The sequence below is a fragment of the Haliotis cracherodii genome, unplaced genomic scaffold, assembly GCF_022045235.1.
Source record: "Haliotis cracherodii isolate W230 unplaced genomic scaffold, xgHalCrac1.p SCAF_2, whole genome shotgun sequence".
Classification (NCBI taxonomy): domain Eukaryota; kingdom Metazoa; phylum Mollusca; class Gastropoda; order Lepetellida; family Haliotidae; genus Haliotis; species Haliotis cracherodii.
This window is the reverse complement of record NW_027266275.1, coordinates 2,790,993-2,807,905: the sequence shown is the minus strand read 5'-3', so window position 1 is coordinate 2,807,905 and position 16,913 is coordinate 2,790,993. Positions and strand designations below refer to the sequence as shown.

Here is a 16,913-nt window from a genome sequence, read left to right as displayed (position 1 = left end):
CACCCTTCTTAACTCAATATTCTCTTCACATCGAGACCCTGCTATCTCGATATTCGGCTCACCTTGACACCCTGTTTATCAAGACATTCGGCTCACCTCGACACCATGTTTATCAAGATATTCCGCTTACCTCGACACCCTGTTTATCAAGATATTCTGCTCACCTCGACACCCTGTTTATCAAGATATTCCGCTTACCTCGACACCCTGTTTATCAAGATATTCTGCTCACCTCGACACCCTGTTTATAAAGATATTCAGCTTATATATCTGATTATCTTCATACTGATGTCATGTCTACTGTATGTAGAAGGGCGTCACATGATATGTTAATGACTGGCTGATGCGTTGGTTCTAGCCCTGTTTAACCTTCATTAAAGCAAGCAGTAACAGGACAGATATATATTTAGGAGCATGTGTGTTGAGCAGATGTTCGTTGCCTATTACTATGGCTTCATCCGGTTCCTGATGGAAACCCATGCCACTTGAGGAGCTCTTGAACGCATGAACATATATGAACATCCACCATTGACTACTATATGGTCGTTAGTTGTTCTATGTAAACTCACTGATGCATAACTGAATTACATACTGACTGATGACATTGAGGGCTACATGAATTAATGGAAAGGTGCCTATTGCACAACAGGGATCAAATTCAGTTGACGAAAAGACCATGGACATGTGACTTAGTCGTGTTATTATTAACTTCATATGGATAATATTAATACAGTAATCTAGTGCCAACGTTGGTAAGCAACCAGCCTTCTGTTCACGGGCCGACATCGTCCTCTGACACAGTCGAACACTCTGGTATGATCCTACTAGCTCGTGTGTAGTGGCAATCTATCACGTGACCTGGTACTAGTAACTGTTGGATACTGATAGTCTATCACGAGACCTGTTACAAGCGAACTGTTGGGTACTGATAGTCTATCACGTTACCTGGTACTAGCAACTGTTGGGTACTGATAGTCTATCACGTGACCTAGTACGAGTGTGAAGTGGAAGTAATTGGTAATTAGTAAATATTAGCATAATTGATATTCATCTTCACTACAGTAGAACGATAGCAGATCTGATTGTAGGAGATAGACGACTCAGACCGAAGCTTACTGGGCGGCTATTGGTTACCCCGCTCCAAGCACGATTACCCCGTCCACGCCGCAGTGAATATATCCGATATTGGTCTGACCACAGAACGACACTTACATTCGCACTCGCAAGACAACACCGTCGTTTGTCTATACTTCCAAGATCAATACACAATCATACACTGTGGACGAACACGGCCAAACAGGACGCTGGTCGTTCATTCTTCGACACGGGTCTGTCTGGTTGGTCGGGGAACACCTCACACCAGAGTGGAGATCCAGTACTTGAACATTCAGACTGTCGCTGCCTTGACGGTAATGACCAACTGGGTGCCTAATATCGGGAATCATAAGCTTAATGGGGTATAAAATACAGGCTATTACTAGGCCACGGAATTAACGGCATTGAATCCAGCTGGGAAATATGGGCCCTGGGCTCGGAAACATCACAGAATACCCATAACCGCCCGGTTACCTAACTGTTGCATCTTAATACTGACAAGTAGAGCATTACACTTGATGTCGAACAAAGAAAGCGTACCATAGAGACTGGATCATTGGGCTTGAAACTGATTAAAGAGGATGATGGAATGTTTAGTTTGTCATAAGTGGGTCACTCCTTTTCTTGTAGCAGATTCAGCACAACCGACTTCATTAGGGTAATACATTAATCATAGTATCGGCGTTCTGATGCATCGTCACTATGCATTGAATATTCAAGTCCTTGCGTCTTCCTGGGAACAATGACTTGGTTACCGCTTCATGAGAGGCGAGCAGAGCAGCTAGCTCCACTCTGGAATGGTTGGCGGTACAGCAATTGCAGTATCGATTATTGCCATCAGGCCATACCACGGGATAAACCATTGACTACGGCGAAGTGGCAAGAGGCGGGAGAGACGTGTTGATGTTGTCGTGAAGGTGCAGAGGAGTTGCAGTCGTCGTGACAGCAGGGTGGTTAGGTATCTCAACAGGAGATATCGTCATCAACAGGAGGGTGATTGTTACCTTCCCATGACCAGGGTTCTTGTAGGAGAGTCAGATTGTCTCACTGGCTTCTCGTGTCTCGTGTCTCAAGGATGTAAACTGATGGTGCGCCACCACCGCCAGATATAGACTTTATAAACTACGTGACACCCATTTGTCGTCATGCACGTGCAGTTCGAGCTCCTCGTGCCTATCGTGGCTCTGTTTCTACATGTAGGTCGACAGGTGGCCGCTGATGTTCAAGGTAAGTGGCTTAAGGGCGGGCGGTCGATATTTGTGATGCGTTTTTTTGGCAACTCGTTAAGTCAAGGCGATGGATCGTTGCGTTTTCATCAGTTTAAACCTCGTGGTAAGATACAGACCTATTAAGTATATGTCTGTGTTGATGACACGATGCCCATTGAGTCCTGCAGCTGATGCTGATGTGGTTGTTGAAGACGTTGCACTGTGGATACTCAATGAGAGGCTAGAGGCTATTTTATATGCCGTGATGAGGGAATTGGCGTCGTTTGAAGTGGTGATTGATGGTGTTTTGAGTGAACTATCACATGCAGAGAGGCTACATTTAAGTTCTTTAATTGAAGTCAAGTATGAATAACGTGATCGCACTCGAGTTGGAATAGCATAATTAGAATGTATTACGTCCGCTGCACCAGTGAGCATCATTAATATCTCTTGTGTGGATGAATGTGTGAATGAGCCATCATCTTCAAGACCACATGATGCCGACACACAACATATAATCATCATTATATATCCCGAATAAAAAGGATATATAATTCATATTCTGTGAGGAGTCAGAATAGCTCCTAAACAACCTATATACTTGAGGCGACGAACTTATTCGGGTGACTTGTTTGATTGGCTTCACATCCCGACGACGTAGGACGTTGCTTGTAGTATCAGTCATTTGTTTGTCGGATCCAGACTCATTTAAATGCCGGCCGCATTGACAAAGATGGAATATTGCTTTCCTTGGTGTAAACAACAACAAAAATAACACAAAACTTATATATGCCATATCGATTCACCATAGTCTTGACATAACGCATATAATATTGCCATACCATATTTGGATTCCCTTTTACATTGCCATACCATGTATGGATTCTCTATTATATTGCCATATCATGTATGGATTCCCTATTACATTGCGATATCACATATGGATTACCTTTGATATTGACATGCTTCCTTGGTGACAGTAACTTAGCATGGTATTTTATGTACCTGTGCACACAATCCGACACGACACACCCGCAGATTCTACTGACTACTGCCACACTATGTTACTGCACCACAGTCTGGACATGCCAGTCGACCCGTGAAGATCCGGGGTAGAATAGACACGTGAAGATCCGGGGTAGAATAGACACGTGAAGATCCGAGGTAGAATAGACACGTGAAGATCCGGGGTAGAATAGACCCGTGAAGATCCGGGGTAGAATAGACACGTGAAGATCCGGGGTAGAATAGACACGTGAAGATCCGGGGTAGAATACACCCGTGAAGATCCGGGGTAGAATAGACACGTGAAGATCCGGTGTAGAGTAGACACGTGAAGATCCGGGGTAGAATAGACACGTGAAGATCCGGGGTAGAATTGGTCTTCAGCAACTCACGCTTGCCGTAAAAGGCGACTATGCTTGTCTTAAAAGGCGACTAACGGGATCCTGTGGTCAGGTTCGCTGACTTGGTTGATGCATGTCATCGATGCCAACTACGTAGATCGATGCTCATGATATTAATCACTGGATTGTCTGGTCCACACTCGATTATTTAAAGACCGCTGTCATACAGCTGTATTATTGCTGATTGCGGCGTTAAACAACCAACCAACCAAACCAACCAACCAACCAAACCAACCAAACCAACCGACCAGCCAAACCAACCAAACCAAACAAACCAACATGCCAGTCACGGGAAACCTACTTTATTTTTCTTCATGTTTAAGGTTATTTCTCCCCCACGTGGAACTGGTCAATAGTATGTTATGCAGTCATCTTATATATTTAGTGAGTGAGTTGGGTTTAACGCCGCTATTAACAGTATTCAAGTGTCGGCTTACTGTGGGATGAACCCCCGACATGATGCAGGTCTCAGACGTTTACCACTTTGCTGAAACCCGCATATGGTGCTGACAAACCTGCTTGTTTTTAGTAGTAGTCATACCCCGGGTATTGATGACACATGTTGTCACATATTCTATTAGATGTCATACAGTTAAAACGCCGGGTATTGATGACACATGTCGTCACATATGCTATCGTGACATATTCTATTCAGATGTAATATAGCCATAACGCCGGGTATTGTGAAATGCAGTCATGAGATATTACAAATACTGTACTAGATGCTGTGTAATTATGAGCTATTGTTGGTGACCTGGCCCTGGTCTGTAGTGTGCTGATATCGCGCGGCAGTTATAGCTGACATAATCATCTCACAATGTGCCAGGATGACTTGAAAACGCGACCGTTTTGTCACCCGATGGCGTGCAGGTGGATGGTTACGCGTCTGTATACCAAGGTGTGTTATGCAGCGTACAAACATACAAGTATCGTGTTGGCTCACACGGGAAGGAGCTGTGTGATGTCAGTGTGTACATCGTGTACACAACACGTATTTGTTTCCGTGGCGCTGTCGTTCCAGGCAATTGTCAGATCAATATTCACAATTCGTGACGACGCTTTCAGTCGTACGCGTATCTTAGCCTGGCTGAGGATCGATCTTCAAGACACAGGGTATAGCGGCTCCGATCAGAATGCGTGTCGTCTGCTCATTGAACCGGGGGAAATGGCTAATGTCTCCAGCCTTGTGCTGACAGGTCATGATAACCCACTGAGCAAATATTGGAGAGAATACACAACTGTTTCCGTCACACGGTTAAGACGGTCGACGGATTGACATGGAACATCTTTGATGAATAGAGAATGATTGTGCACATGTTTTGTCTGCACTGAAACACGAACAGAACAGAATGTTAGAAAGGCGCATACGTATATGTCGGTGTATCTAGTTCGCTTTTCCTGACATTTCTTGTGTAACCTTTGCCAGCTGTATGTGGAAACACCGTCAGGTCATTGTACCCAAACCATGTCCAGCTATCATGGCTGGCTGATTTACAGTCGTATTTTGTCCCAAGGTTCGATGCTTACTATATAGGCTTCTGGTTTACCATCTTCCCGAGGCATGGGAGTTAACTGAGTTTAAAAGGTCAGGGAAACTACCCTTTTACAGTCAGTTAACTTCCTTGCCTCGGGAAGATGCTGGTTTACGTGCTCCGACGCGCTGCTAGGGGATATAGCTGAAAAAGTGATCTTAGCTAAAATAAACAAACTTTTGCATTCAAGATATCGAATTCTACATATTTATCGAAACTAGATGTCATAATATAGGTACAGTATCTATCTGGCTACAAGTGAAGTATGTTGTGATATACTTGTGGTATAGCTGAGTGAAGGTTGTGATATACTTATGGTATAGCTGAATGAAGTTTGTGGTGATATACTTGTGGTATAGCTGAGTGAAGGTTGTGATATACTTATGGTATAGCTGAATGAAGTTTGTGGTGATATACTTGTGGTATAGCTCAGTGAAGGTTGTGATATACTTATGGTATAGCTGAATGAAGTTTGTGGTGATATACTTGTGGTATAGCTCAGTGAAGGTTGTGATATACTTGTGGTATAGCTGAGTGAAGGTTGTGGTGATCTACGTGTGGTATAGCTGAGTGAAGTTTGTGATATACTTATGGTATTGTTGAGTGAAGGTTGTGGTGATCTACATGTAGTATAGCTCAGTGAAGTTTGTGATATACTTGTGGTATAGCTGAGTGAAGTTATTGGTGATCTACATGTGGTATAGCTGAGTGAAGGTTGTGATATACTTATGGTATTGCTGAGTGAAGGTTGTGGTTATCTACATGTGGTATAGCTGAGTGAAGTTTGTGGTTTATATGTTAGAGAGCTAATTATATACTTAGACACACAACATGCACATTTATTCATCAGAGTGAAAATGTAAACCTGCCGATTTCCTGAATATGGCCCGATCTGTGAGTGCGACTGAGACTGTGAGTGAGACTGAGACTGAGACTGTGAGGGAGACTGAGACTGAGATTTCCCCGTGTCCCCAGGCTACCAGACCGGCAAGATGGCGGTGAGACAGCCCCTGCGGTGCTACGACTGCTACGAGAGGGAGAAGAACTGTCAGACGCTTGCCAACCTCACCGACATCATGGTGACCAAGTGCAGGGACTATGAGCATTTCTGTAAGGTGAGTCTCATTTATATGACCCGTGAAGACCCGGGGTAGAACAGGTCTTTAGCAATCCATGCTTGCCGTAAGAGGCGAATAACGTGATCGGGTGGTCAGACTGGCTGACTGGGTTGATGCATGCCATCGTATCCCAGTTGCGTTGATCAATCATACCGCCGTTATATAACTGGAATATTACTATGTGTAGCGTTAAACAACAAACAAAGAAACAAACAAGCAAGCAAGCATACCTCTGATATTATGTTGTTATGTCTAAAGCACCTACAACGCGTGATACTCCGTACCTCTGATATTATGTTGTTATGTATAAAGAACCTACAACACGTGATACTCTGTACCTTTGGTATTATGTTGCTGTGTCAGCTCATCAGTACACTGTACCTCTGATATAGATTATGCTGCTTGGTCTGAAGCTCCCCCAACACATGGTCCCCCGAACTTCGGATATTATGCTGTTCTGTCAAAAGCACCTACAACACGTGGTCCTGCAGTCCTCACTGACTTGGTCGATGTCATCGTATCCCAATTGTGAAGATCGATGCACATGATGCCAATCATTGGAGTGTCTGGTCCATGCTTGCTTAGCTACAGATCGCCGTCATACATGTATATCTGAGTATGGCGTTAAGCAATAAACCTCTGATGTTATATTGTTATGTCTAAAGTACCAACAACACATGTTTCCATCATCCATGTCAGATTGACGAGATCAGATTGTTTCACGTGATCTTGATAAAACACTATGTATGTATCCCGCCTGATGGGACATAAACGAACGGCCAAAAGAAACTCAATCTCTTTAAAATCAGACCTCAGTTCTCGCTACCGCTAAACAAAGATCTGAGGACATCCCATTAGGGGTCACGTCAGAACGTTGCATGAGGTTAGTTGAAACACGGGAGCAACTAAAACATCTCGCAGTATGGGAACTGGTGGCTCTCATCTGTATCATACCCGTAGCCCGCTCGCGTTGTTCGGGTGTCACTCGTGGCCATTCTGAAGTGATTGTTATTCATTGTGAGTGTCTAACATGCCGTCCGTATCATTTATATACCCTTATTGCACGAGTAGTTCCGTCTGTCCAAGCGGCACGTGTTTTTCACTTTTTTGAATTTTCTACAGAAAATCCTGCCGTGGACTTGTATCACTTTCTGCACAGAACGTTGAGAATAAATCCTTTATACCCCGCTTCGAAGATTTTTCAGAGATATAGCACAAGTTAACCTTCTCTCAATGGAACAGCTGTTTTCTATCAATTTTGAGTTTTTTTATAATGGCACATTAAAACATGTCGATAAGATAAATTCGTTGTAACAGCATCATTCGGGGTTGCCATGCTTAAAACACATATAACACATGACCCTCCGTACCTCTGATATTTTGTTGCCATTCTTAAAGCACATACAACCATCTATACTAATGTTTCAGGTTCGTCGTTTAAACAACCGGAAGTCTCAAACAGTGTTTGAGCGCAGGTGCAGTCCTGACTGCACACCCGGATGTACCACCATGTTGTTCCGAACTCAGTGTGTGTCCTGCTGCACATCAGACTTATGCAACAGCGACAACATGGCACAACGTCATGACGTCACGTGGCACGTGACACTGGCAGCTGGGATCCTTGTTCTAATGTCAAACGTGATGTGACCTGGTTTTAAATAGATTGGATCTGACTCTTTCTGAAACTTTAATGTAAATGTAACCGAAACCCTCTCCTTAAATGTATAAGAAATAATCGTGGAGTAACAAAATAGTTAAATTGTTAATAAAAGTTTCATTGCGATAAAAAAAAATATGTTTGCAATTATAATGTGCTTTCAGAATGTTTTGAAGCAGATCCAATCTATATATTCATACTCGGAAGAGATGCAGCAAAAACGGCCAGGGTTAAGGAGAATTCGAAAAAAGCTATTTGTTTTGAAGGGGGTTGGTTTATAGTATTTGTGAGCTGCGCGTGACTCAACATTGAAATTTAAAGCCTCTCTTTAAAGGTTGTGTATTTGATTGCCCGAATGACACCGGTTTGTGATGTGGGTTGTGAATGTAGATATACATGCACCCGTACAACATCAATGTTATACACTGTCAACAACATGGAACATATGATATACACTGTCAACAACATGGAACATGATATACACTGTTAACAGCATGGAACATATGATATACACTGTCAACAACATGAGACATATGATATACACTGTCAACAACATGGATCATATGATATACACTGTCAACAACGTGGAACATATGATATACACTGTCAACAACGTGGAACATATGATTTACACTGTCAACAACGTGGAATATATGATATACACTGTCAACAACATGGAACATATGATATACACTATCAACAACATGGAACATATGATATACACTGTCAACAACATGGAACATATGATATACACTGTCAACAACATGGAACATATGATATACACTGTCAACAACATGGAACATATGATATACACTGTCAACAACGTGGAACATATGATATACATTGTCAACAACATGGAACATGATATACACTGTTAACAGCATGGAACATATGATATACACTGTCAACAACATGAGACATATGATATACACTGTCAACAACATGGATCATATGATACACACTGTCAACAACAGACATATGATATACACTGTCAACAACATGTAACATATGATATACACTGTCTACAACATGAAACATATGATATACACTGTCAACAACATGGAACATATGATATACACTGTCAACAACGTGGAACATATGATATACACTGTCAACAAACTGTTACATGTTATATACACTGTTAACAACATGAGACATATGATATACACAGTCAACAACATGAGACATATGATATACACTCGCCAACGTGGAACATATGATATACACTGTCAACAACATGGATCATATGATATACACAGTCAACAACATGAGACATATGATATACACTGTCAACAACATGAGACATATGTTATACACTCGCCAACGTGGAACATATGATATACACTGTCAACAACATGAGACATATGATATACACTGTCAGCAACATACACACAACGTATATACACCTTGTTATCTCATAGTTATCATAGATTGTCATTATATCATCTTTTTCATATATCTAGCTGACAGCATATTTCACCGTTTTTAGTAGTGAACGTATTACAGGAAGATGAAAATCTTATATCATTCAATCGACATTTCCACTGCACCTGTGAGTAAGAACTCTTTAATTAGATCCACATCGCCGGGATATTGCAGAAATAGTATCCCCTTTTCCAAGATGATAACCCAGTATGTGACAACAGAGTATATCGTGACTTTCAAAGGATGACTACACAGCTGTGTTCAGTAGGTCGGGGTCTCCTAGAGGGACTACCCAGCTGTGTACAGTTGGTCCAGGTCTCCTAGAGGGACTACCCAGCTGTGTACAGTGTAATTGTTCAGGATATGGGATCATGAAGTGGTGGGAAGAAAAACACACCCGAAATGGAAAGATGTTAACAGTATCTGAACCGTGAACCCTCAATCCAAATTATGTGATAGGAACTTGAAAGCCCGGGGGCTATACACGGAACCCAGAAATCCAGATAATGTCATGGGAGGTTTCTAAGGTCGTCTCATTTGTAACGTGCGGGTGTTCGCACTCGCTTCAATTCCGCCATTGGGTTGCTTGTCCCATTTCGCATGGCAAACCGGGCTGTGCCCATAGAACCAGTACACGCGCGTATGTGTAGGTTGTTGTGAATACACAGTGAAATGCAGAAGACGCACAACGTATGATGTAGATTATGATGTTTAGTGTATATCCATGAAAAATGATGATCATCATGTCACGATTCCGTATGCTGTATACTGCCTGCAGCCTGACACAGGCTGCTGCCACAAAGCGACGATGGTTACCTCAATACGTCGACATTCTATACGTCAGTACGTGGACCTACGACTGAGGTTACGTCTAAACGTCGACATTATATACGTCAATATGTGGACCTAGGACTGAAGTTACGTGTGAACGTCGACATTCTATACGTCAACACGTTGCCCTACGACTGAAGTTACGAGTGAACGTCGACATTCTATACGTCAACACGTTGCCCTACGACTGAAGTTACGAGTGAACGTCGACATTCTATACGTAAATACGTGGACCTACGACTGAAGTTACGAGTGAACGTCGACATTATATACGTCAGTACGTTGACCTACGACTGAAGTTACGAGTGAACGTCCACATTCTATACGTCAATACGTTGACCTACGACTGAAGTTATGTGTGAACGTCGATATTCTATACGTCAATACGTGGACCTACGACTGAAGTTACGAGTGAACGTCCACATTCTATACGTCAGTACGTTGACCTACGACTGAGGTTACGTGTGAACGTCGACATTCTATATGTCAGTACGTTGACCTACGACTGAGATTACCTTAATACGTCGACACTGTATACGTCAATATCAATACGTTGACCTACGAACATCGTTACCTCAATACTTGGATATTCTGTACGTCAACATTGACGTACACCAGTCGTAAACTTCTTTTAGTGGACACGGGCCTTGGCGCCAAACGCCACCCACTTTTTGTGAAATGGTGACGCATACTTACAATTCAATGATCACAAACGCTATTCCAAACGCTATTCGTTGCAAATCGCCATTAAAAATATGTCAGTGAAAGGTTACAGCTGCGCTTATGATGATACAACTACAGTAACGACAGTCAACGTCGTTAATGTCAATCTGTATCTGTCTCCCTTGCAGTGATAGTTAGTAATGGTTGTGGGTGTTTATCGGATGTCGTCAACAGATTTTAAAGACAATGAGCTGCTTAATGCCTATACTTATGGAAGGGGAGTAACTCGTCTTTGTGCGTCACCATTTCAAAAATTTGGAAAGGGGTTTCTTTGTACATTGTAATTTTATCTACATTTTTCATATATGGATTTTTCAGACATTTTGATGAATCAATTCCCTTGTTCTCTTTAGAATCGCCACTTTTTTCCTGAATATCTCTTTATATCAATTCTTCTACTTCTGGGGCGGTCGGGTAGCCTAGTGGTTAAAGCGTTCGCTCGTCATGCCGAAGACACGGGTTCGATTCCCGACATGGGTACAGTGTGTGAAGCCCATTTCTGGTGTCCCCCGCCGTGATATTGCTGGAATATTGCTAAAAGCGACGTAAAACCATACTCACTCACTCTTCTACTTCTATAATGATATATTTGTGCCTACAATTTCTATACTATAGTTTACTCACATGTTCCCTGTTCTTCTCCAGCGGTAATACAGTAGATTCGTGTGATTGGTCATGGCCCTCTATGCAAACAGTGACACACTTTAATAAATAGACGTACAGTACTTGTCGTTTTCTGGTATTTGTCCGTCATTTCCTTCAACGATTTGCGAGAAATGGCTCAAAAGACTGACATGGAATTTCTAGTTTGTGAATATCTTGTGACGCCCAAGAATGGAGTGAGTGAGTGAGTTGGGTTTAACGCCGCCTTTTACAGTATTCCAGTTATATCGCGGCGTATCAGCTTAATGTGGGAGGAAAGCCCAAAGTGATGCAGGTCTCAGACATTTACCACTTCGGTAAAACCCACGAGCACGGTGCTGACAAACCTAGAAACATAGACGACTGGGCCACCCGTCCCATGAATGGATAAACGAGATTCCCACTATCCCATCTCTACAGTGATGAACCTCGTTGATCCACCCATCCGCGTCACTAATCACAGCGGGGGCACGGGTGGCCCAGTCGTCTAAGGAGCCACGATTTGCTGTGCAGAGTTGCGTCGCTTTGGCGGGACAGAAACCTATGATAGTGGGTTCGAATCCCGGTTCGCTCCGATTGTGTTTCTAGGTTTGTCAGCACCATACCCGTGTTTCACCGATGTGGTAAACGTCTGGGACCTGCATCACTTCGGGCTTTCCTCACACATTAAGCTGACACGCCGCGATATAACTGGAATATTGTTAAAAAGTGGCTTTACACCCAACTCACTCACTCACTCACACTAACTCCAGCAATACTCAGACGGAATATATTTGAAGATTTTGGAGACAACCCGAAGAGCCACAAAATTCACTCAAGGTCTTCGGGGATGAAGACACTTGGGGTTCTGATGATATTTAGGAGACAACTGCTTCAAGGTATGTCCCCTCGAGACCCCTTGAGACCCCTTGTTCGTGTAACAATAGTGGCATGGATTATTATTACCCTAGTTTTATGGGAGACAAAAATTGTGAGAAGATTGTCTTCGTTCACATGATCTGGATCCAAAGATAGTATCCTGCTTTGTCACTAAGTGTAGTGTGGTGTGCTGGGGTTTATTGATTTCCCCACGTGTCTTATATTACCTACTGCTGGGAAACTGCTAACTCCAACTCATTTAACTCGCTGGGTCGTTTAAGACGACCATACGTTATGGTTCCGAGGGAATATTGCCAGGACTAGGATCCAACATAGACTTTCCGCTAGTCTCCAACTGCGGATGTATTTGTTGGTCCGCTTCCAATTAACGATCTTTACCGTGTATATGTGAAATGCCTTGGTTTCCTTTTCATTAACATATCGACCCGTGAAGATCCGGGGTAGAAAAGGTCTTTAGCAACCCTTGCTTGCCGTAAGAGGAGACTATGTTGTAAGAGGCGACTGACGGGATCGGGTGATCTGGCTCGCTGACTTTGTTGATGCATGTCATCGTATCCCAATTGCGTAGATCGATGTTCATGATGTCAATCTCTTGATTGTTTTGTTCAGACGCGATTATTTTCAGACCGCCGTCATAAGCTGGAATGCTGCTGAGTGCGGCGTTAAACAACAAACAAACAAATATTAACATATCATGAGTTAGAAGGACATGTCTTTCTCTGATGCTGTGAGAGAATCCATATGCGAAAATCCAAGTTTCGGCTGGGTCCAGCTCAACTCAGGGGACAGGAGTATGACAATAATTGCTTCTCTACAAATGTACTCGAACTCCCCTTATTCCAAGTTGGTCAACACCACTCCTCATACTCCGAAGCGGCCATTTGTAAAATCGAAATTTGAATTCTGAGCCTTTTATTGAATTCATAGGTGATATGAAAATGACCTTGTGATGTTGGTTTCTCAGCTTGTGTCATCGCGTCACAACATAAACATAGATACAAACTCACGCAGTGTATGAAAATTATATATTTCTCAACACACAACATGGATAGGTCATAAATTACAGGACTTGAAGGGGTTGTGACAGAGGGGCATCAGTCGCCAGCACTGAGAAGGCCAAGCAGGCCATACAGGGAGGCCGCTGGAAGCTGCATACAGCCAGAATGTTGCACACGTCCTGTTCCTCTCGACATCAGGCTCGTTGAGGTGAGGGCGGCAAATAGTTCACCCTCAAAATGTCTCGGAATAAGTCATTTGGCATATCTTCCATAAGTGTGACTCAGGATTCTGTCATATATAATGGCCAAGCACAACGGAGCATCGTAAGACGTACATGGATCTACAACAAACATCAGATGAAGTGCCCATGGAAGTGGAGGTTCTGTCGCCGCGCCCTCCATCTCTCCCGCCGGGTCCGGAACTGAGACAGCGTCTGCTCAAAGTCGTAGAAGGCCAAGTTGTCCAACAGCTCGTACACGCCCACTCGTGCTGCCACCTAGCGGAGGAAACCAAATATAAGTTTATGTCTATGGCCTCTACGTGCCCAACCCATAAGAGTCAGCGTTTCACTCCCATCGAGGACGAAATATGTCTTTTGGAGTGGCAGTTAAGGGTCTTAACAATTGTTTACAATATCCCAGCGACCCCAAGTGTGACTGACCTACCAGGAGAAAAGGCACATTATGAGTACTGTGAGGTCAAAAAGATGTTGGACATAAACTTACTTTATTGAAGATCGCAGTGTGTGCGGACTGTACAAGAATATCTTATATTTCTCTCCATAGTTCATAATGTAATAAAAACATTATTTCAAAACATTCCAGCATACGTGTCTACTTTCTATTCATCAGGCATTATGTCTAGATACTGGAATTATTACTTAAACAGTTATAAGTCGGAAAATGAGACCAAATGTTTGAAGTCATGTATCTCTGTTAAACATTATGAATTGAAGCTTGTGAATTGTATAAAGTCAAAATGTAATTGTTCACCCATAAGGTCCCTTATCTCATGGTGGGTCAGGGGCGGTCGGGTAGCCTAGTGGTTAAAGCGTTCGCTCGTCACGCCGAAGACACGGGTTCGATTCCCGACATGGGTACATGATATTGCTGGAATATTGCTAAAAGCGGCGTAAAACCATACTCACTCACTAATGGTGGGTCACAAAAGTGTACATGGCTATGTTAAGTCGTGGTTATCTCACTTTTCTTCACTACACAACAATATTTGAAAAAAATCTGTCACACAAAAAATTAGCATCATAATTTATTTGACCGTACCCATCGACACTCTCCACAAGGTTTTCCCCTAGTCTGGTACTCTCGCTCCCGGTGTGCCTACCAGACACATCCATGGACTGACAGTGTCCCTACCTCACACATCCACTGACAGAAGGTGTCCCTACCTCACACCTCCACTGACAGAAGGTGTCCCTACCTAACACATCCACTGACAGAAGGTGTCCCTACCTCACACATCCACTGACAGAAAGTGTCCCTACCTCACACATCCACTGACAGAAGGTGTCCCTACCTCACACATCCACTGACAGAAGGTGTCCCTACCTCACACACCCACTGACAAAAGGTGTCCCTACCTCACACATCCACTGACAGAAAGTGTCCCTACCTCACACATCCACTGACAGAAGGTGTCCCTACCTCACACATCCATTGACAGAAGGTGTCCCTACCTCACACATCCACTGACAGAAGGTGTCCCTACCTCACACATCCACTGACAGAAGGTGTCCCTACCTCACACATCCACTGACAGAAAGTGTCCCTACCTCACACATCCACTGACAGAAGGTGTCCCTACCTCACACATCCACTGACAGAAGGTGTCCCTACCTCACACACCCACTGACAAAAGGTGTCCCTACCTCACACATCCACTGACAGAAAGTGTCCCTACCTCACACATCCACTGACAGAAGGTGTCCCTACCTCACACATCCATTGACAGAAGGTGTCCCTACCTCACACATCCACTGACAGAAGGTGTCCCTACCTCACACATCCACTGACAGAAAGTGTCCCTACCTCACACATCCACTGACAGAAGGTGTCCCTACCTCACACATCCACTGACAGAAGGTGTCCCTACCTCACACATCCACTGACAGAAAGTGTCCCTACCTCAGACATCCACTAACAGAAGGTGTCCCTACCTCACACATCCACTGACAGAAAGTGTCCCTACCTCACACATCCACTGACAGAAGGTGTCCCTACCTCACACATCCATTGACAGAAGGTGTCCCTACCTCACACATCCACTGACAGAAGGTGTCCCTACCTCACACATCCACTGACAGAAAGTGTCCCTACCTCACACATCCACTGACAGAAGGTGTCCCTACCTCACACATCCACTGACAGAAGGTGTCCCTACCTCACACATCCACTGACAGAAAGTGTCCCTACCTCAGACATCCACTAACAGAAGGTGTCCCTACCTCACACATCCACTGACAGAAGGTGTCCCTACCTCACACATCCACTTACAGAAGGTATCCCTACCTCACACATCCACTGACAGAAGGTGTCCCTACCTCACACATCCACTGACAGAAGGTGTCCCTACCTCACACATCCACTGACAGAAAGTGTCCCTACCTCAGACATCCACTAACAGAAGGTGTCCCTACCTCACACATCCACTGACAGAAGGTGTCCCTACCTCACACATCCACTTACAGAAGGTATCCCTACCTCACACATCCACTTACAGAAGGTGTCCCTACCTCACACATCCACTGACAGAAGGTGTCCCTACCTCACACATCCATTGACAGAAGGTGTCCCTACCTCACACATCCACTGACAGAAGGTGTCCCTACCTCACACATCCACTGACAGAAAGTGTCCCTACCTCACACATCCATTGACAGAAGGTGTCCCTACCTCACACACCCACTGACAGAAGGTGTCCCTACCTCACACATCCACTGACTGACGGCGTCCCTACCTCACACATCCACTGACAGAAGGTGTCCCTACCTCACACATCCACTGACAGAAGGTGTCCCTACCTCACACATCCACTGACAGAAGGTGTCCCTACCTCACACATCCACATACAGAAGGTGTCCCTACCTCACACATCCACTGACAGAAAGTGTCCCTACCTCACACATCCACTGACTGACGGCGTCCCTACCTCACACACCCACTGACAGAAGGTGTCCCTACCTCACACATCCATTGACAGAAGGTGTCCCTACCTCACACATCCACTGACAAAAGGTGTCCCTACCTCACACATCCACTGACAAAAGGTGTCCCTACCTCACACATCCACTGACAGAAAGTGTCCCTACCTTACACATCCACTGACAAAAAGTGTCCCTACCTCACACATCCACTGACTGAAGGTGTCCCTACCTCACACAT

At 44.0% G+C, this 16,913-nt stretch overlaps 1 protein-coding gene and 1 pseudogene across 1 annotated transcript in view; one reads left to right on the top strand and one right to left on the bottom strand.

Annotated features, from left to right (window-relative positions):
* The first annotated feature begins 1,967 nt into the window (after window positions 1–1,967).
* On the top strand, window positions 1,968–11,707 carry LOC139469445 (sex-determining region Y protein-like; annotated as a pseudogene).
* Window positions 11,708–13,497: 1,790 nt separating this feature from the next.
* The window catches only part of LOC139468667 (paladin-like), a 39,551-nt gene continuing 36,135 nt past the window's right edge, over window positions 13,498–16,913 (bottom strand). Inside the window, exon 20 of the mRNA XM_071250794.1 lies at window positions 13,498–14,011. Coding sequence (XP_071106895.1) covers window positions 13,868–14,011 — 144 coding nt within the window. The 3' untranslated portion in view covers window positions 13,498–13,867. The remainder of the gene's footprint in view (window positions 14,012–16,913) is intronic.